This window comes from Netta rufina, assembly GCF_964035555.1.
Source record: "Netta rufina genome assembly, chromosome: W".
In the NCBI taxonomy this organism is placed as follows: Eukaryota; Metazoa; Chordata; class Aves; order Anseriformes; family Anatidae; genus Netta; species Netta rufina.
Window position 1 is genome coordinate 265,953 of NC_140139.1, and position 20,614 is coordinate 286,566.

Consider the following 20,614-nt stretch of genomic DNA (forward strand, 5'->3'; position numbering starts at 1 on the left):
CTATGACTAAATTGCAGCAGTGGTACCTTAGAAATTTAGTAACTGCTTAATTTCCATAACATTAAGGTGTTCTTATTACTCCATTCCTAGATAATTGCAATTACTAAACTAAAAGATGAGCAAACTTAAAAAAAAAAAGAAAAAAAAAAAAGGAAAAGAAGACACCTCCAAACCCTCCTCCCACACCTGGTACCCTAAAACGTCTAATTCATAGCAAACACCTTGGATATCAAAAGGTAACATGCCATAAAGTGAATAGATCTTACTCTGAATTAAAATTCTGTGCAAGGAGGGAGTAATAATGAAAAGTATTATACTTACGGAAGTCAGGAACATACGTTAAGATGAACACAGCCCTGAGGATTAATGGATGACAGAGTGGCCAAAGCCACTAACTAGCTGACACAGAACGGGGGAAAAGAGTTGATGCATGAACAAAAGCAACATCTACAGAGACAGAGAAACTGCCTTGAAAACTGCTGGTGAGCAGCTACATGGTGCAGATGATCTTCTGTGGCCAATGGGACAATTTAAGGACACACAAGGTACAAAGTTGTTTTACTGAGGTGGTAACTTGCAGAGCTTTATGTAGATATAGAAGGCAAATTCACTCACACCATTTATGTGGAAGGTCAAGATAGTCTCCATTTCAATATGAAGAGTGCCTTGATTAGACTACAACAGGCAGTGGCTACAGCAGTTCAAAAGGTGGCCTTGTTCAAACACCTCCTGCCATTAAAGCAGTTGCCTTTTGAGAGGAATAACATGTGAGAAACAACTGGCAAAGAGAACATGAAAAATTCCATTAGGTCAACACTCTATGTGATGTAAACTGAGGATAACATTTTACCCACTGTATTCAGCTATTTTCTTCCCCCAGTCTCAACATCAGGTAGGAAGTTAACTGGTTTCCCTGGGCTCTGGTGTCAAGTGGTGCAATCCAGGAACACCAGCTGACGACCTCTGCCACCAGAAGGCTTCAGATCTCAGCTGCGCCAAAATGAGATCCCAGCATTACTTCAGTCAGTACTTCTGACCAGGGGCAACCTGAGTTCCAAAGGGTATTCTGCTCATCTGGTGCCGTCACGGTGCAACCACTGCTCTGACAGTCTCACTGCGTGCGATAAATGGGTAAGAGTACCCTAGGAGAGGTTTATGCAGAAGCATAAAACCGTTCCTACTAAACCTATCAGCAGCATCATGATTTCAGAGTGCTATTCAGAAACACTTTAGAGGAGAAATCTTCCATCCTACAGACCTCATACAAAGTGGAGAAAACAGACTGACAGAGAAAGATGCTCGTACAGGTCGGTACAAAATCTCTTACTGCCTGTACGGTACGGATCTCCTCTGGCAATTTGCCACCACACAGCAACACACGAGAGGCTGCTTAACCAAGGGCAGTGGCAGCTGGTGCAGCGTTACGTCCCAGCTCTGCCTTCTGGGCTCACAGACGAGCACAGCCAGCATAGTAAGCAAAGGCCAAGGACATGAAATTCAGAATGCCAAACCAAATGAATCCTAAGCCGTCACTGCTGGAGAGCTCTTTATAAGCCTCTCATGTTCCCCTACTTCCATCACTTGCTAAAAACAGGATCACTCTCTGAAGTTCAGTGGTGCATTAACAATAACTTCTTGCATTCATATTAGCCTCTCAGCGCAGAGTCGGGAGAGAACAGAAAAAGAGCATTGGCCTTTCTGAAGGTGTGAACTTCTCCTTTGCCAGACAAGCCTGAGCTTATTTAGACTACCTTCAAGCCTGTCTTCCAACCCTATTCAACTCTGAAAAAGAGAAACCAACACCAGTAAGTCACGCAAAAATCCATAGATAAAGCAGCTGGCAAACTAACACAGCCTAGCAGATAATTCAAGATAAAAATAAGTACTATCCTCACAAAATCACCCTTCAGGAAAAAAAGCAAGGCAGTTAGCTCACACAGGGCATCACAACCAGAGACAGCTTTAACAAATGCCTAGGTAAGTTTAGTAATCTATTTTAATCCTACTGACTTCACTGAGATTTAAACGTTGGCTCATTTATGCATGCTTAACTTTTAAAGTGCTTTGCTGGATAGGGGCCAAAAGGAAACACATGCCTCTTACAGCTCATCCGTAAGCAGTGGAATGTTTCACCCTTAACACCAACGATCAGAACAGTTAAAGCAGGTCCAAAAGGCAGCAATACATCGAGAAAATGCATTTCCATCACCACCCCTTTTGAAGTAGGACTCAGACAATAAAGATCTTCCCCACAGACCCTACTTTCGCAGGTCCTTCGTCAGACGATGTGCAGAGGTCTCCTCCCAACCTCTACAGCCCCGTGACCTTTTCTTTACCACGTTCAAACACAGTTACATTTCAAGCATCTCAGGTATTGATCTCCAAAGGTTGGAGCTGGCCCACTGCCAGCTTTAAGCCGTGCCCCGAGACAGCTCCTCGTGCCCAGCACTGCCGCTCCTGGGAGCCTGTCCCATGTCACCAAGGTCAGAGCACACCTGCAAATGAGCACACAAATACAGCCAGCGAGTCCTTTGCCTTCTAGACAGCTTTTAGGGTTTCAAAACAACTTTATCTACATTTCTCATGAAAATGGACAAAATACTGCTGAAACTAGCTGGGATGTCTCTGTGAGGTGATGGAAAAACATCACCTTGGCTTAACCAGCAGGCAGGTTGAGATAGAAGAAGCTAGAAAGCATAGAAAAGTGCAAAAAAAAAAATAAAATCCTCTACTACTAAGTGCATACTTTGAGAAACCTGTACAGGAACAGGGTGCAGGTGTGCTCAACCTGAATTGAAGCTCACAAATCAGATTTGCCCTTCTCGTTAAGAAACAGAAACTTTTTCTACAAAATGCATTTTTAATGGAGTTTTGTTGACTTATTTTTTTGTTGTTTTTAAATTGGAAGAAGTAGGACAATACAGCATCTACATATGCACAGATACATCTTGTGGACAACAGTTTATTTCAAGAATAAGAAATAAAATAAGTTCTCATAGTAATTAGAAAATTGTGACAACACATTGACTAAATATTACAGTACCAGAACATTTCTCAAGCTATACTTTCAATTTATAAGTCAATTACACAGGATAATTAACACACAGGTACATCTCAATCCTCAGTAAATAGGTCACTATTTAATACCCTCCAAAAGAGATATCAGAAACTCAAGCTCATTTGCAGATTACCTCAAGCATGGCTGTCATTTTGGAAAGAACTACATTAATTTCCACATACATATATCCACTTTTCAGTGCAAATTAATTTGAAGATCAGCAGATCTAGTTAACAAGGCCGTTAATAGCCCAAGCAGAGCCCTCCCTGAGCATCCAGCCAACACGCCAGAGGATTGCAGCAGAAGGTGTCGTTCTCAACTGAGGATTTAAGCTGGTTTGTCCATCACATCAATAGAACAAAATTTTCAACTTTTTTTGCTACCTACTTAATTTTTCTAAAGTAAAGTATTACTTCATGATGAGGGTCCTAATTAAAGCAATGCTGCTTATCAGTGTTATCAAGGCAGGAGAGATTACTGCCTGTATCTGAAAACTCTCTTTAACAGAGGTTTTCTCTCTGTAACCTCACACCCTCATGATTTCAAAGTACCAAGTCTTTTAAAAACCTAAAAAAAAAAACACAAAAAAACATGTCAAAACCTTTTAAAAAACAACAACAAAAAACTTATAAAAACATCAATTTTCTCACAATCTTCCCCAAATACACATAGGCAGGTAACATATTTCTAGGTATTCTAAAACAAAACATTAGAAAAAGAGTGTCTTTTTGATCAAACTATTCAACCTGAACAAGCAAAACAGTTCAGTAAGCAAAACTGTCCTTTCCTGGACACAGACCAAAAGAATCTGTGTTATCTAAAAAGATAACAGCTAGTCCAGACGAGTTCCATCTGTTCCCTTTGGTCAACGAAGTAGTAAAGCACCATATGGAAGTAGCTCGTTTGCCTCTTAGTACAGGATCACCTGCCTTCTGAAGGTGCCTATACCTCTGCATTGCATAGGAAAATTACGGGTTTTAAAAGCTAAAGGCCCTGGAAGCCTAGCTTGCTTTTGGCATCTAGCCCACGGAGAGATTAACTCCACCTTTAAGCTCCAAAGCAAATGCACACACATAGAGGCTGCAGGGAAACAGGCAAGATCTCGGGCCCTGACTTGAAGGCATTGGCTCTCACCTTCTGCAGGCTGCACTCGAAGTAGCTTTACACGTTTTATGTTTGTGTATGCTGGAGTCGTTATCTTGGGCTTTCATAGTTATTGGTTAGACTTTTCCTTTAACCTTTTTATTTGAAAGAACATGAATTCATTTGGCCCAGAAAACATTTGAGTAGTTCTTTGGTTGTTTGTTCTTTTAAAATCACCACAAGAAAAACACTGGCTGATATCCAGAAACACCATCCCGCTACTTCAGCCTGAAGAACCTCAAAATTTTCACTCATCTTGCCCGTTCCCTTTCAGCCTTCAGTATATTTTATTGCAGGACTACCTATACAATCCTTTGTTTGCAACAAACAGGTACTTTTCTCCCTGACATTTCCATTTAGTGTTCCAGAACAGAAAAAGACCACCTTTCCAGCAACTAGCTCAGTATAAATCTTGTGTGTGATATGAGACAAAAATTATCTTGAGAACAATCCACCACAGTAAGAATCTGATTTTGTTTCCTCTGATTATTTGTAAGCTAGTATTCTCTCTCTCAAAGCGATGTTAGTTTATTAGCTCAGTTCCTCTTCTCATCCTCACCTTTTGCTTTCCTTGCACAGTTCAGCATCTGTCAGTTTCTGCCAAACACTGGCAGAAGCGTACATGCAAAATGCAGTAAATGCTGATTATTAGCTAGATCCAAAGGACAGGAACGTCAATGATTGATCTTAATATATACATGAGGAAGAAAAGAAACTGGAGTCTTCAAGGAGACATTCTTAACACTGCATATTAAAACACCACATCTTCACTTCTGTAAAAGCTCCCCCTTCGTTCAGTTCATTTACTTCATGTGTCACCTTATATACTCAACAGCAGGTTGTTACAACATACTAACACATAAAACTTCGCTCTAATGCAGTATGTAAAAAGAAATCCCTGGATCCTAGACAACTGAAAGGTGGAAGAGAGAAAAATATTATTTATCATTTGTGGGGGGGGGGGGGGGTAATGGATTTTAAAAAATCACATTAAATGATAGAGAACATGGAAATTCATTTTCCTACTTAAGTCTGTCAACATTTTTCCCACTAACAGCTAGGCATGGGTTGTTTCTTTTTTTTTTTTTTTTTTGTATAGGATGAGCAGCTCCTCTCTAAAAAACAGAGTATTTATGAAGCATATGTTTACAGTAAATCTTGTAACTCCAGAAGGTACTGGAGGAGAAGCAGCTGGGAAGTTCCAAGGCTCTACTATCAAGAGAAACTCTGACATGATAACCAGGATTATACATATTCTGCATCTGAAACAGTAAGTTTCCTGCCAGAGATGTATGGTTGCCTGTGTTCATTAGTTGCCTGACAGCCATATCATGGAATATGAAACTTGAGTTTGTGTTTTTGCATGTATCAAGCTTCTAATGGTAGGACAAAAAAAAAAAATAAATCATGCCTTTTCATTCCTAAATCTATCAGTCCAGTTTTGTCTCCTTAGATCTGAGAAGTTTTCCCTGAGAGCAGTATGAACTAACACACATCATATCCTCATTCCCAATACCACCTCTAGACTCTCCGGTCCCTTTGACTCAAAGTCCCCAAAATCCAGAAGATGGATAGGCACTGTGGAAAGTCTCCTATCCAAAGATGATATCTGGTCTGTTCTGAAGACATCACAGCTACTGCTGCTTAGAGAACCTAAGGCTGTCAGAAAGGAGGAATTCCAGTTCAACAGTATCATCTGTAGTCTCTACTGGCACATTACTTTTTTGTGCAGGGGATTGGTAATTCTGTACTTCATGTCTTGAAGCTAATATTCTTGAAGTCCCATTGCAAGAACATGCCTCCGGTTGTCTAACGCTGTCTGAGCAAGTACGGTTTCCATGGTAAACGCCTGGGCAGGAATTTGGTTGGCAGTGACCAGGGAAGTAGTAGTTAGTTGCCACTGGACTTGATTCTACTTGATTGTGAAAAGGATTATTAGTCACACAACAGGTCTGGAGGCAGTTATTTTTGAATCCATGATGGAGGCCTAATTTAGCAATAAGGGGCTTCCCAACATTAACTTCCTTTCTTTCATCCATTGTATCTTCTATTCCTGGATATTCATAGTGCAAACAAACCGTGAAGATCAAGTGTTCCTACAAAACAGAATGGGGGGGGGGGGAAGGTTATACTTCTCTAAATAAGCCAAATAGGAAAAATTTCAAGAAGCACAATCTACTAATGGAGGAGACCACCGATCTATTTTAGGAGCTAAAACCGCATATTAGTCAAGTCTTAACCACATTAGTTACATGCATGCTGCTTGAAAGGTGGAGGTTCTCGACTGATGTGTTAATATTCTTAAGAACTCTGTGGGATTGCAAAAAGCAATCTACTCATCATAAAGCTTTTTCTGCAAACTCATATTTCATGCTAATTCAAGGTTCAGTTTCCCTCTACTGCTTAAAATGTAGGTAAACCAGATCAGATGTCCCTGTACATGACAGGCAGACAGGATTTCTCAATTATGTTGCAGTCTGGATGCCCAAGATATGCTGCAGGCCAGAAAGTTTTATTTTCTGTTGCTGCAGGGCAACACGACAACAAAAAACCTCCCCTGTTGCCCACTCCTCCGAACATTTTAGAGAACAGAGTAAAATTAAACTTTGTCCCCTTTACTGGCGAAGGACACCTCAGAACTTTACTGAAGACCTCCTGATCTGCTTAATACTTGCCCACCTGACAGTCTTTATTTCTAGAAGCATTTTTATTACAACACCTGCCAGAAGCATTTAAGAAAAGATACCTAGCCATGTCCAGATAGGATGTTCATAACAAAAAGATACAAAAGATAAACTTAACAGCGCCACAGTATGCTGAAGTGAGAACCTTTCAAAAGCCTCATCCAAGTACACAACTTGGAATAGAAATATGTAACATTTTTATCTCCTTCTAATAACTGTAAGATGCAGCTATGTTTCAGGTCACACTCTTACTGTACTACAAGGTACAGGAACATTTCCACAATGTGCACAAGATGATGATCATAAAAATAATCATCCTGTCAAAGTTCAGTACAATCCTAGAAAATACAAAGTGCCTTGCACAATGGCATTGGGATTGCACATGCATTGATTCTCTGGCTTTTATTTTACAGCGGAGGAACTAGTTATAGTCACTAAGTGTTGCTATTAGTCATTCTCCCTTCTAAGTAGCTAGGATTTAAATCTGGTATGTTGCATATGTCTCCAGAACCTGTTACCTACCATGCAAACAATACACAGCCAACTCAACAGAACTGCAAAGCGACATGATTAATCTATGCTATCTGAACAAACTTGTGAGGAACAATTTATATTAACCCTTAGTTTTTGGAGTGAACTTAGCCTGGTGTAGAGGCAGTGTTTGGGAAGGTCCTTTGATACTAAATAGCTTCCAGTTTCCTCAGGAGTTCCTTTATTGGCCTCTTTAGGATCCACATCCAGGTCCTATTGCAAGAAAGAAATGATAACTCATCTGAAGGTACAGAACTTGTAGATCATAAAACAGTTAGGAACATTTATTTTTTTTATGAAGTCAACATTTGCTTCTTCTTAAAAGGAAAGAACACCCATCTTGGATTACTTGCAGAAGCTGCTGAAACCACTATTAGTCACAGGCAGAAGAGGTTATTTATTTAGGTTACCCTCTTCTGCTGACTATTCCTTTGAAATCAGCTGAAGTACAGTACCATAACAGCAATTCTGTGGGCTACAGAGACACATCTTTATTATGCACATTAACTGAAATGCTTTCTTCACCAAGCATCAAAAGTGTCCTGTTTATTAAACACCAGAAAAGGTTTCCTGCACCTAAGGAACTTCCAGTTTTACTCTTATCCTTCACCTTACTGCACTGAGCTGAGTAACATCAATGGAACCAGAAAGATCACCCAGCTGTAAAGAAAACACTAAATTCTAAGAAACCTTGTACTGCAAGGTAGACGTGCCGTAGGCCCAAAAAGAAGCTATTGACATTTAACTCACTCAATTAAATGTAACTACCTAATGTTATAATGACAATAAAAAGGTGACTTTGAAAAGGATGACCACATATAAAAATGTTGCTGTATATGTACAGAGACAGTCATGTAAGCACCTGGTTTCAATATTTTAGATTCACTTTATTACAAAAGGTGCAGTTTGACGTGGACAGACCTGACAGTTTTCAACTTCAGTGGAGGGAGATCACACCAAGACACCTACAGAAAGCACTTACAAGTGCGAAGTCTGTAACGTAGGCTCTGCAAACTACTATTTCAGGTGGCTTCTTTACTATTCGCGTGTAGATTATCATGACATTGGAAAACTCGGCTGCAAACCCCAACTGAATCTGAACACCACATTTGAATTCGAGATACATACTTTCTGGAAGCTCTGCAAGTAAATAACACATCATTACATTCTAAATAGAAGTATGTATTTTCTATTATTACTCTTTGGGAATATTAAAAAACTTTAGAAGATACAGACCTTTCCTTGTGTACTCCCTCTACCTATTGCTTACATAGTCACGCAGAAGCAACTCTTAGAAGCTAACCTGGCAGCAATATTGTTTGCTAGATGCAGTATCAGAAGGTAACTGACTAACATTGCCATAGAGCTGACTTTTCAACTTCTTTCCAATCTTTCAATTCCAAGGTTTCTTTCCAATCACCATGCAACTAGCAAGGCAACATCTAATGCTACATACATAGAATACTGACCCAAGAATATGTTTATGTATCTGTAATCAAATCAGTAAGGTTAATACAGTATTGTATATTCAGGAGACACAGAGATAGCTTTATAATAAACTTTGAATGTGACAGCACGAAAAACTTCAGGTTCACAACACAAAAAATTCTAACATCTGAACACACTAATGAAAATCAAGATATGAACTTGAATTTCTTCAATTTCTATTCATAATTATGGCTTATGGACTAGAGATTATAAAGAATGTACATCCTCTTATTTTCGAGGGAACTATTTTAGTTCTAGTGATGTAACATCCTAATATGACATTCCCACCATTCAAGTAGTATCACCTAAAGGTAGATCATACCATACCATGAGCTTTAGCCCACTGTAGGTTCCGTGCCATACACTCTGCAGAAGATATGGTTTGTTGAATGGGATCAGTTAATGCCCTTTTCTCAGACAAACTGCTGCGGATCTCCAAAGCTTGTTTGCCTTTGGTAAGGTGACACTTGCCCATATCTAAAAACAAGATGCATAGTTTCTCTCAAGATCATTGCTGCTGAAATTCTAAATAAATTGACTATACAATGTAGCAGTGGCATAGCTGCTATGGTTATGACAGTATGAACACTTTGATACCAACTTGTAGTTTCAGAAGTATTCCTTTCAGTTATTTATTCATAAGATGTTGTGGATTAACCCTGGTAGATGGCCAAGCACCACACAACTGCTTGCTTACTCCCTCCCTCACCCACTTCCAGTGGGACAAGGGAGAAGGAAAAGAATCATAAAAGCAAGAAAGCTTGAGATAAAAAATAAAACATGTTTGATAATGGAAGGAGAAGTGGAAAGACGAAAAAAAAAAGAAGCGATACAAAGGCACTCACCACCACCCCTGTGTAGACCAACGCCCAGCCAGTTACCAAGCAAAAGATAACTAACTTTCCTAAACCTCTTCCTCTCTCTTATTGCTAAGCGTTACTGCATATGGTATGGAATATCTCTTTGGTTAGCTCAGGTCATCTGCCCAGTTGTGTCCCCTCCCCACCTCTTGCGCACCCCTGAACCTATTCACTGCGGAGCAGAGTCAGGAATAGAGAAGGCCTTGATGCTGTGCAAACACTGTTCATCATTTACATACAGCACTTTTAATGTGAGTATCACCAGTGTACCACTGTACTCACTAATACCCAGCATCTGGTAATACTCACAGCAGTTGTCTCACTGCCTGATGCGATTTTTCCTCACGCTACCAAATGCGCACACACTAGCTGACTGAAACAACCAGTGCAGACACACTTCTTTTGAGCACCTGGAACTCTCAAGCAGTGGGAACACTATGTACTGCGTTTGTATTTTGTTTAGTGCAGTCCTCAGATCTTTTAGAGGTTGCCAGTTCTATTTCTTAACACAGGACTTATCTGCCTTCTATATTACCTCCCTCCTCACCCTCCTGTTTACTTGTTGGGAGAAGACTTCCACTGCAAATCCCAACAGAAGCTGCCATCATGTTCTCCTCTGTGAAATCAGTCTTTGCACTCTGAGCTCAAGCATGAGATAATGTCACACATCAGGATATCTACAGCATGGGACATTAACCTGAAAGCACAGACTAAGCAGTAAGAGACACAACATCCGGGGAAGCACAGGGAAAATGGATGCAGGCAGAGCTAAAGTAGTGTAACATTTGCCATGAGAAGAGTGACAGTTAAGCAAATAAGTTTTTAGTAAGAATTGACTAGTGTAGTAAGCTGCAATTCACCTTCTGCAACCTCATCAAGCAGTACAGTAATCTTTTTGTCTTCTAACAGACGCTCCTTCAAGAACTTCATGAAAATTCCATTGGCCAGCCCTGACTGCTGAATCTCAAAAGCTTCTGCTCCTTGGCACCTACAAGATAACCAGTGACAAGGGGAAAACAAAACAAAACAAAAAACAACGCACTGCAACAGCTGCATGACTAAGATCAACGTGAAGACAAAAGGAATAACATTTGGGAGTGGGAGAAAGAAGCCCTTATACAGCAGGTTTATGGTCAACCTGCTCTTCATTTGCAAGCAACTCATCCTGGGAAGATTTCACTTACAACCAAGCCATAGACCAGAGGCAATATTAGCTGTTTATGTGAGAGGCTTGAAATGCTCATGGAAGATTTCACTAAAGCTCTTGACTATTTCTGTTCAATAGGTATTTCACATCATTTGAAAACTAATAGCAAGAGGTTATACAGGTATCTGCAAAGTAACCTCTTCAAGTAGTTTCATTTGCAGGTGTAACTATGTATTACACCTACATGAAGCAAAAAAAGCAGGGACAGTCTATATGCCACTCTTCTAAAAAATGATTAATTTGTCTTATATATACGTATACATTTTTTAATATAAATTTAATTTGCATTTGCAGAGGAGACATAACTGCAGAGGGTACAGTAGGTAGGTTAAAGTTAATCAGTCCCTCAACAGTACGTGACTTCCTATACAAGTGGACAGACTGGTAAGCACCATTAGGAACACACAAGACAAAACTCCCACTTCCCCATCAGCACAAACATTATAGGTTTGAGGGTAAAATTTGCTTTTTCATTCTGTGTGCTTTTAAAATCTCTAATAAATAGTATTCAGATAATTAGAGAATTCCTACAAGTAGCCATTAAAAATAATCAGAAATATTGTCTAGCAGTTTCTGATTTGCTGCTGAATGCAGTTCTCTCACTGGCATTCCCTTACACCTGAATAGGAACATTAAATACCAGGAATATATATGGATATCCATGATCAGTAGACCATGGAATCATTCAAAGAATGAAGTCCAAAAGGTAGTCTGAGGATACAGATACCAATACAAGTTATCAGTCCCTTAACACAACAGTTGGTATTTTCTGTAAAAGATTAGCTACACAATCTCAGTGATATCTTCTGGCTTCAAAATATCTGCAGCACAGCAGGAGAAAAGTTTCCTTACGTGGCGTATCCAAAAACAATGTTGGCTGTAACCTTCAGAGCATCTAAGATAAGTATAGTATCATCATATTCATTTCTGCAATAAGAGGAAACAAAAGAATATTTTGAGAACTAATAATAGTAACCAACTCCATAGTTGTTCAAAATATCAAACCAGCATAGTTTAGAAACATTATTTTTCTCCCACAGTTCTAGTCACTCCTTCTAGACAAAAGCAGCACCATCAACACTCTCCATGGAGAGAATTCAAAGAGTCAGTCAAACATCACGTTAACTATATGAGGGAATGATATATTAAGCAATACAGTGCTAATTTGGCTAAAATCTCTGCAAAAATGTCTTATAACTAGCCACTTTAGGTTATAACATAAACTATATTAATTCTGTCTTTCAAAAGATGGTGGTGTCTGCACAATTAACATGAGGCTTATGTAGCTAATCGCACAGCAGATTGTGAAGCTGAATTGGGTCACTGGCATTTCATTAGCAGTGAGGTTTAAAAGCTCCACAAACATTAAAGCACTAGCAATTTTCCGTTATGAAACATTCCATAGAGACCAAATTCAGAGGTGCTGGCTGAAGAGCTAATTTCAAGTGCAAGTTTAATAGGACATAGTATTCTCTGAACATGTAAAGAAAACAGTACTTTGTTTAGAAAAAAATGATGAGCCAGTTGATTTTTAATTTCTAAATAAAGATACAACATCCCCAGCATAAAAGCAGTCCACCAAATTCATGCCTCTTAAGAGTTCTAAAATAAGTACTTCACTTGAGCCCTTCTGTCAAATTAACATGTTTTTGATAATATGGATTCTCCTTCCTTCCTGTAATGATAAAGATGGTTAACGATGCAAGGGGAGAAGGGTCATTCTTCTTCTTCAAGATGCCTAATTTCACTTTTATCTAGTCACACTGATGCTTTATAATTTGTAAACCACCACCAAAAAAAAGGGAAGAAAAAGATGTAATTCAAATCAAGAGGCAAGCATCTATCTGCACATGGAAATGGAAAGTCTAGTCCCCAGCTTCATATATCCATCCAAGGCCAAAGACAAAATAAGCCTATGAATAAATTCTATTGACTTTAAAAAAGCTCAGGTGCAGGCCATAGATTTTCAGAACCAGGAACGTTTGAGAACAGTGTATACTCAGCCCAGGTTAAAGATTTCTCTTAAGCTTGAAGTCCAGCTTTCCCTCAAGATCCTTTGCTATTTTCCCAAAGCAAATGTTCAATTTCATTCATTCATTTTAAAAGTAAGCTGCATTTTAATCTCTTACTGCAGTGAATAAACTGAACTTCACAGCTGGTTCCTGGAACTACTATCATTATACTCTCTCCCCCTCTATCACAAACCAGAAACACCCCTCAAACATTTAACAACACTTCTCAGTATTCATGAACTATTAGATTAAATTATACCTTTTCCGACACATATCCAACAGGAATACGTTGAGCCCCGTCTCTTTTTCCTGCATTAATTTGAGGATGTTTTGTACACACAGACAGTTCGCGGATCGGTAGGGATTTGGAGCATCAATAGGAACCATGAAACTGTTTCCATAGTTTTCGTAGCCATGGCCAGCATAGTACAACAAACCTGAGAGATCAAACAGATTTAACTGAAAACACAGCTCAAGAGTACACTGCAACATTCCCATCAATTTTAACATGTTAAAAAATTTCATGCGCACTACGCATCTGAGGGAGATTAAGATCCTTCAAGATACTCCAAGTAGGTTTTTTGGTATCACTATGCCTTTGTTAAAACAGGAAGGAAGAGGGGGAGATAAAAAAAAAAAAAAGTAACATCAATTTCACAATGTGCAGAGAAGTTAAAAAAAAAAAAAAAAAAAAAAAACCACAACAATTTTCAACTCATGAAACAGAATCAATTCGATATTTATATCAATCACACAAATAAAGATAGCTAAATACTCTTGAAGTGTTTTAAGTAGAGTTATGACCTCTAACAGAAATAATCTGTTATCTACTATATATAACTCTCAGACATAAGCAAGGAACCGTGCCAACTGTAAAACAGCTTCTCCACATGTGCAACTACAAAGCTTTGTGTAGCTAAGAGTCAGTGCAGATTTTACAGACAGAAAAGATAACCCTGAACAGTTTGGTTGGATTTTTTTTTTTTTGTATAGGAAAAACTGCCACCTTTAGAACTATTCTCTTTTCTTTTTAAGCTTACTATTATCATTGGCAATTCTTAAAATTAGTTTAACAAGAAAGAAATATATGTTTTACACTATGATAGCTTTTTTTTTTTTTTTTAATTTTTATAGGGAAAAAAATATTACTCCATGGTTATACTTGATAGGATTCCAGAGCACATTTGTATTACCAAATTACCAGCAACTCATTTTTATTTGATGACATTTATATCTCTTCACAGTTGCATGAACCCATAACTCCTGCTATACAAAGAAATGATTTCCTAGACACAGCAAATTATCCTCCAATCATCTTCATGTGTCAATACATAAGGCTACAGTAGTTTTGAAGATTTAAAAGTCTTAAAAAAGCACAGATTTAAAGATTTAAAAATCTTCAAGATTTAAAAGATTTAAAAATCTTCAAAAAGCACACAACAATTTTATATAAAGAAAATAAATCATGTAATTAAAAAAGCTTTTTGTAATTCTGAAACGGGAACTACAATCTATAAGTTAGATTTAATCCATATATGAATTAAAACATGAAACATTAAGGTCACATCAGTTTGCAGTAAAATTAGGCTATCTTGGAATTAATGACTTCTGCCAAAACATGCCAGAAGCTTGTATTGTCCAATGAAATTTTCCTGTTTCCAGTGCTGTTTTTGTTTATCAACAAGTTTCATTTTTTAAGAGAAGTTTTTATTTATCTATACAAAGCAGTCCATGGGTCAGATATTCAATTAGTACATAGCACTGCAATTAAATCAAAGTCAGCACAGACACGACAATTTATGCTAACTGTAGACATGGTCTTGTTATGCCTTTATTCTTACTAAAAGCAGCTCTGAAATTTGTATCACAATAGAACTTGAATATTTACTAAAAACAAGCCTCACCTTAACATACTAAAAGATCAATATTCAAGTCAGCTTGCGTAGGTAGACATGCTACATGCTCTCCCTTTTCATTACCGATAGCTACAGCAACTGAAAATACTTCTCTTGCACAGCCCTGCATGTCCTGTAAAGGAATACCAAGATACAACTATATCCCTTCAAACTAAGCCTTGCGTTTTCTTTTACTTGTAAGCTCTCAAGTCATTAGCACCTATGCCAAGACCTTGCTAACCGCTCCATTCAATCAGCAGTGCTCAATTTCTTTTTATGGGAAACTTCCATAGTCAAGATAAGCAGCAAGCAAGTGCATACAAGGTAAACTCCAGGACTTAAGGCTTCACTTCAAGAGCTTAATGGCTATTCACCTGCCAGCATCTTGGAAAATGACCTTTTAATTAACTCAAACTGTTATAAATGTCTAAAGGGCACAGAATTTTAAATGTGTCATTAAAACATTAGTTTCAAACAAGTTAAAAATGAAGTGCCACCATCAGTGATCTCGTGTCACACCTTAAGTGAAAGGGACTCCTATATTTCTTTTCCACAGAGTTTGGATCTGGACCTAAATTGAGGATATATTTGAGATCATATATCTGAGCATGTGTTAGGTAAGTAATTGGACTGACTGAAGGAAACTAGTGTCTTAAATTTAAAAACATATCAGTTTATCTTCAGTTTTTGCAAGGTTTACTATGTTAAATCAAGAAAAAAAAAGCAGAAAAAACACAAAGCTAACATCTTTGAAATACTTCGATTTGTTTTTCAAGCCCAAATTAATCAGTTGGGGCTATGTTAAAACAGAACATTTACTTATGTTCCCATTGCCTCCTCATTGGATTGTTTTGCTTCCTAACAATGAAGTTAATAACTTGCTTTCTTCAATTAAAAAATCAGTTAGAAAGGAACAGCGGATATGGACTAGTGGAATATATTATACATAAAGCAATAAATCCCAACAGTACCATTCCCCACAGCTAAAAGTTACCTTTTTCCAACATGTCCCACAGATTACGTTCAATGAGGGCAAATCAAAGTCTGCTGTGAGATGGCTTCCTGACAACAGGACTTGCCATCCCTTTGAATGCAGATGGTAAGTAACAATATTCACATGCACCCGTCCATCCGAAACAAGGAAATAATTGCTAAAGGACTATGGAAACCCAGCAGCAGATCTGCCCAACTCAATCGATGGCACGTGGACCTGGCTCACTCACGGCAGTGGCCAAGACACCTGCACCATACAGCACCAACCCAGTCACCGCTCTAGCTGGTGACCTCCAGCTTTCCTCAGCTTTTTGCCTGCTGCCAGTGGAGTTTGCGCGGCAGCAGTCACAGCTCCATTCTCACAGGGCCCTACGCTAAGAATACCATGTTGTCTTTACAATACCAGAGAGAGAAAAAAATTGATGCCAACTTGAAGTTTTTACTCCATGTGACTGCAAGCACCCTGAGGGCTGTTTCCTTCATGTCAGATCAGCAAGGCTCCTGTAGCACACTCTGAATGGCAGCTGCAAATAAGCACCCGTCAGCCAGCAAAAAAGCTCGGGAGCAAAGACAAGCATCCAGAGCTACAAAATACCTGGATAACGCACCACAGATTCATGCCATTTCCATTCTCAGCTTTGGGACAGCTGTCCTCAACGCCATTTGTGCAGGAGGATTTTTTGTTGTTACAGAGCACTCGGAACACGAAGTCAAGAAAGCAGAAGTGCCTTGACCTTCATCCTACCGAAACAAACTGAATATAGAGGTGCATGCTGTCTTTTTACAGTAGAAAAAGTATTGGAAAGGGCAGGAACCTGATATATCAGAGCCTTTTCCCAATGAATAGGAATATTTCAGAAATAGCTATGTTTCTTATTTATTTATTTATTTATTTATTTTTCCCTTGAGTGGATAACTGCAGCGTGTTGTTTTTTTTTCCTAAGTACCTTCAACAGTTAATCTGTTGAGCTCAAGATCAGAAATAAACCTCTGCATACCCAGAGTAAGCAAACATGTTTGGAGGGCCTCATTAGACACTTTGGCGCAACAATTTTAAGTAGGCTCAAGTTCCTCACAGACGTCAGCGTCTAAGTGATATCAGCAGCTTTTTTTTTTTTTTTTTTTTTTTTTAAAGAAAAAAGCCTAACTATTTTTAGTCTTTAAAATATATAGGTTCATGCTTTTCTCCTTCGTAGGATAGAATACTAACTGCACATTACATTTAATACAACATAAACTAAAACATTAGAGGAGACCATCATCATCATGTTGTTTACTAGTCTTGCTCTTAAGGAACAATATCTGAAATGCCAGTTTCCTGGCAGTAAGCAGCAATTACCCAATGTCATACTAGGCATCACGAGTATGTGTAACAAGGACTGATCAGGAGTATCTGCTATGCTTCTGTTTGGAGCTATGCCCACTAAAAATGCAATAAATCATCATCTATTTGTGCCCTGACAGCATCTTTTATATGCTTTAAGACATTAGTAGACACTATCCAGAAAGAACAAAGCGATCACAACATAGTTATTGTCAAACACTACTGAAAGAACACTCTGCTTTTCTTTCAGAAATATCAACTTGCTGGGAAAATATAACTGCCAAAACATGGCTTATAAGAGCTTTCATATGTTGCTGGTGAGAAACTTGTTAATGCCTTTCAGTACTTTATTTTCTAAATTCTTGTCAACGATTACAGAAGAAAAAAAAATAGAAGGTGCAAGAATCTAAAAGCTCACTCAAATGCATGAGCCCATCTATCCCCCAGGGTACAAAACCAAAAACAGCTACCAGAAAGTCTACTAAACTTTACTGCCATAATTAGTCCCCATATCATACGAGTTTTGGCTCCGATGTAAATGCCCAAATGTCAGATCATCCAGTTCTGCACAGAGCATCAGGTAACACACCATTTAAAAAGTCATACTAAGAAATAACTTGACCTTGTGTTACAAAAAATAATTGAACAATGTTTTCTTGACTGGATATTACTATAAAAATTCTGCAATTTAAACAGTACAATTGGATGAGCTTTCTGATCTCTGTTCTAAAGGATTTCTACAGTTATTTATGCAAACAGCATTTAGGAAAAATGACAAAGATGGGGGCATTCAGCAGCACGCTCCTCAGAGCCCACCAAAACAATTTTTTTTTTTCCCAATTCAAGTTGTGTCATTCTAGGCCTTTTCCACCTAAGGCATCAAGGTTTTTTGCTGAGTGGATCAATTCCATCATGTCCCAGCCAGCACAGCCACTGGTTCCAACCTTGTGCTTTCTCTCTCAAAGCTTATTCATAAATTCTTTGTCTTGCCTAATCATCTAAGAATCAGTGGATAACAGCACAACATGTATCAGACTTGATTGGTTACTCTTCATCCAAGAAGAAGGCAACTGCTACGCAATATGTAGAGGACAGCTTAAAATTCTTATTAATATTATGTTACAGGTATCTGATAAATAAATGTTACTCCAATTAACAAGAACATAGGGGAAAAAAAAGAGATGTGTTAAACACACACCTTTCAGTATGCTTAATTTTTACTCCTGTAACTTAAACCAGTATTGATAAGATGTTGCAGAACAATTATTAAAGTGATGGTGCAATTTAGAGGGCTGTTGCCTGGTTAAGCAATGTAACTGCGTATTAAGTTTCCCACATAATGTGCACAGAGAACACTCTGCATTCACACTGTCCACAAAGATGTGAAACAATAGCTGTATCTGAGTTTGGAGTAGAAATACAGCTTTGGAGAACTTTTTCACTCCCTCTTTAAGACTTTATGAAAAACTCTGTGCTTGCCAGGCCAGTATCATGACAATTGAAAGAAACCTGCAATCCAAAAAATAAGGATTTCTACTTAACCTGAAAACTTGGCAGAAAGAGAACAAAACATGATTTCCCCCCCGACTCCCAACACACCTGGTATCAGAGTGCAGCTTACTGTCTGTCAAGGCAGAGAAAAGCACACCTCTTCCTCTGTTCTTTAAAGATCTGGTGAGCAAGGACTAAGAGAGCACAGCAGCCCCTCCCAAAGAGCTCCAGAAGGATGGAAGTCCAGAAGTAAAGAGCAGTCTGTAGACAGCCAGTAGAAAGACAGAGGATGAACAGAAAGGTCCCAGTCCCATGAACAAGCTCAGAACATACTGCATGCTGTACTTCTGGCTGTTCCCCACTTCCTCAGCAGAAATGCAAACTAGGAACCTGAACACACCAAGGGGCTGGTCAACCTTAACCAAAACAGCAACTTGTAGGCACAGGAAAGGGGGAAGGAGGACAGAGAAGGTGTTTAAGAAGAAGGTATTTAAAAGATCTCTTAAGACCAGCACAGACTGCTGTTCAAGACTACACGTAGTCTTGCATACTGCAGTTACACATTTTTGACTACTCTGCTACGAGCTCTTAGCTGTAACACAATAATACGGAAGACACAACACTTGCTCTTGCTTGTAAGATTAGCAGAAATGCGCATTTTCTGCAGAGTACATTGTCAAACACACTACACAGATGCAGCAGCTGTTGGCAGACAAACACACTGATAGTATCGAACACAGAAGTACACTGCAGTTTTAGGTGTGGTTAAAGAAAAAAGTGCAAAGATTTTATCTGTTCCAATAATAAAGTAACAGTAATGTTTTTAAACTAACGTCTAAGGATGCTGGTGGGTGTGTTTAACTTTTCCCACTCTACATACATACTATTTGCAATGAAGTTTGTTTTATTGTCACATACAGGGAACTGGCAGAGGTAGATACGAGATGTTTGTGTGTTTCATGTCATGAAACTGACCTACTTCAGAAGGGATCCCACTTGTTCTTACCATATACTCCTCTGTCGAGGAGAAGCAAAAATTCATCCACAGCATTTCGCATCTCAGACTCAGTAAGATCCAGCAAAGAAACAACTTTGAAATCCATCTGTCTTAGCAAGTTGGTCAATTCATAGACATCCACCATTGGAGCCTTGAGTCGGGGGTGATTCCAGTAGTTCATATTTCCAATTAAGAGAGCTACTTTGTCTGTTGCTGCAAAGACAAAGGGAAAACAAAACAGCAGCACATTTGTTGTATTCCCTAGATTCAGTACCTTAAATTTAATTTATATCAAAGCAACAATAGTATCCAACCTCACTTCAGGCACAATACTTGCAAGTCATTCTGTATCAGCTATACAGCTAACTCAATTCTCATTCAAAGAACAAAGAACATTTCAGCATGTTCTGACAGTCAACATATCTGAACTGTGAGGCATTTAAGACTGGATAATTTACCAAGAAGTGAGTCACTAAGGCTATATGTCATTTAACTTTTCCTGAAAGCACAATTACTGAATTCCTCCATACAGAAAGAAATTTAATAAACATGGAAATTCTTACGCCAAGTTGCTAAAGGTATGGCCGGTTATATTCCACCTCTCCCACCCCTCAGGCCAGCATTATGACAACTGAAAGGAACCTGCAGATTCACAAAATCTTGTGCTTCTTAAAAATAAAACAAAGCAAACAAAAAACCACCACACACAAAAGACCACTTTCGTATCTCCAATTCCTACATTCACATCTTGCTAAAACATAGTATGTTTGAAGTAGAAGCTTTTACTTAAATAACAGAAAACTTTATTTAGGTCAGAAGTAAAAAGTCATTTTTTTCTGTTTGTTAAGGTTTCTTTGGTTGCTAAACAAAAGGTCCCTTCTCTTTGGGCCTCTTCTTCTGTTGCTGTAGTTAAAAACTGAGAGAAGATGAA

General features: G+C 38.5%; 1 protein-coding gene across 3 annotated transcripts in view; it reads right to left on the minus strand.

Moving 5' to 3' along the window:
- Positions 1-2,928: 2,928 nt before the first annotated feature.
- Positions 2,929-20,614, minus strand: part of MALT1 (MALT1 paracaspase) — a 28,502-nt gene continuing 10,816 nt past the window's right edge. For all 3 annotated transcript variants that reach the window (XM_084304563.1, XM_084304562.1, XM_084304561.1), the window contains 8 exons: positions 19,693-19,896; positions 13,243-13,420; positions 11,824-11,898; positions 10,625-10,752; positions 9,232-9,381; positions 8,399-8,556; positions 7,504-7,629; positions 2,929-6,297 (listed from right to left, as the gene is read on the minus strand). In XM_084304563.1, coding sequence (XP_084160689.1) covers positions 5,836-6,297; positions 7,504-7,629; positions 8,399-8,556; positions 9,232-9,381; positions 10,625-10,752; positions 11,824-11,898; positions 13,243-13,420; positions 19,693-19,896 — 1,481 coding nt within the window. In that variant the 3' untranslated portion in view covers positions 2,929-5,835. The remainder of the gene's footprint in view (positions 6,298-7,503; positions 7,630-8,398; positions 8,557-9,231; positions 9,382-10,624; positions 10,753-11,823; positions 11,899-13,242; positions 13,421-19,692; positions 19,897-20,614) is intronic.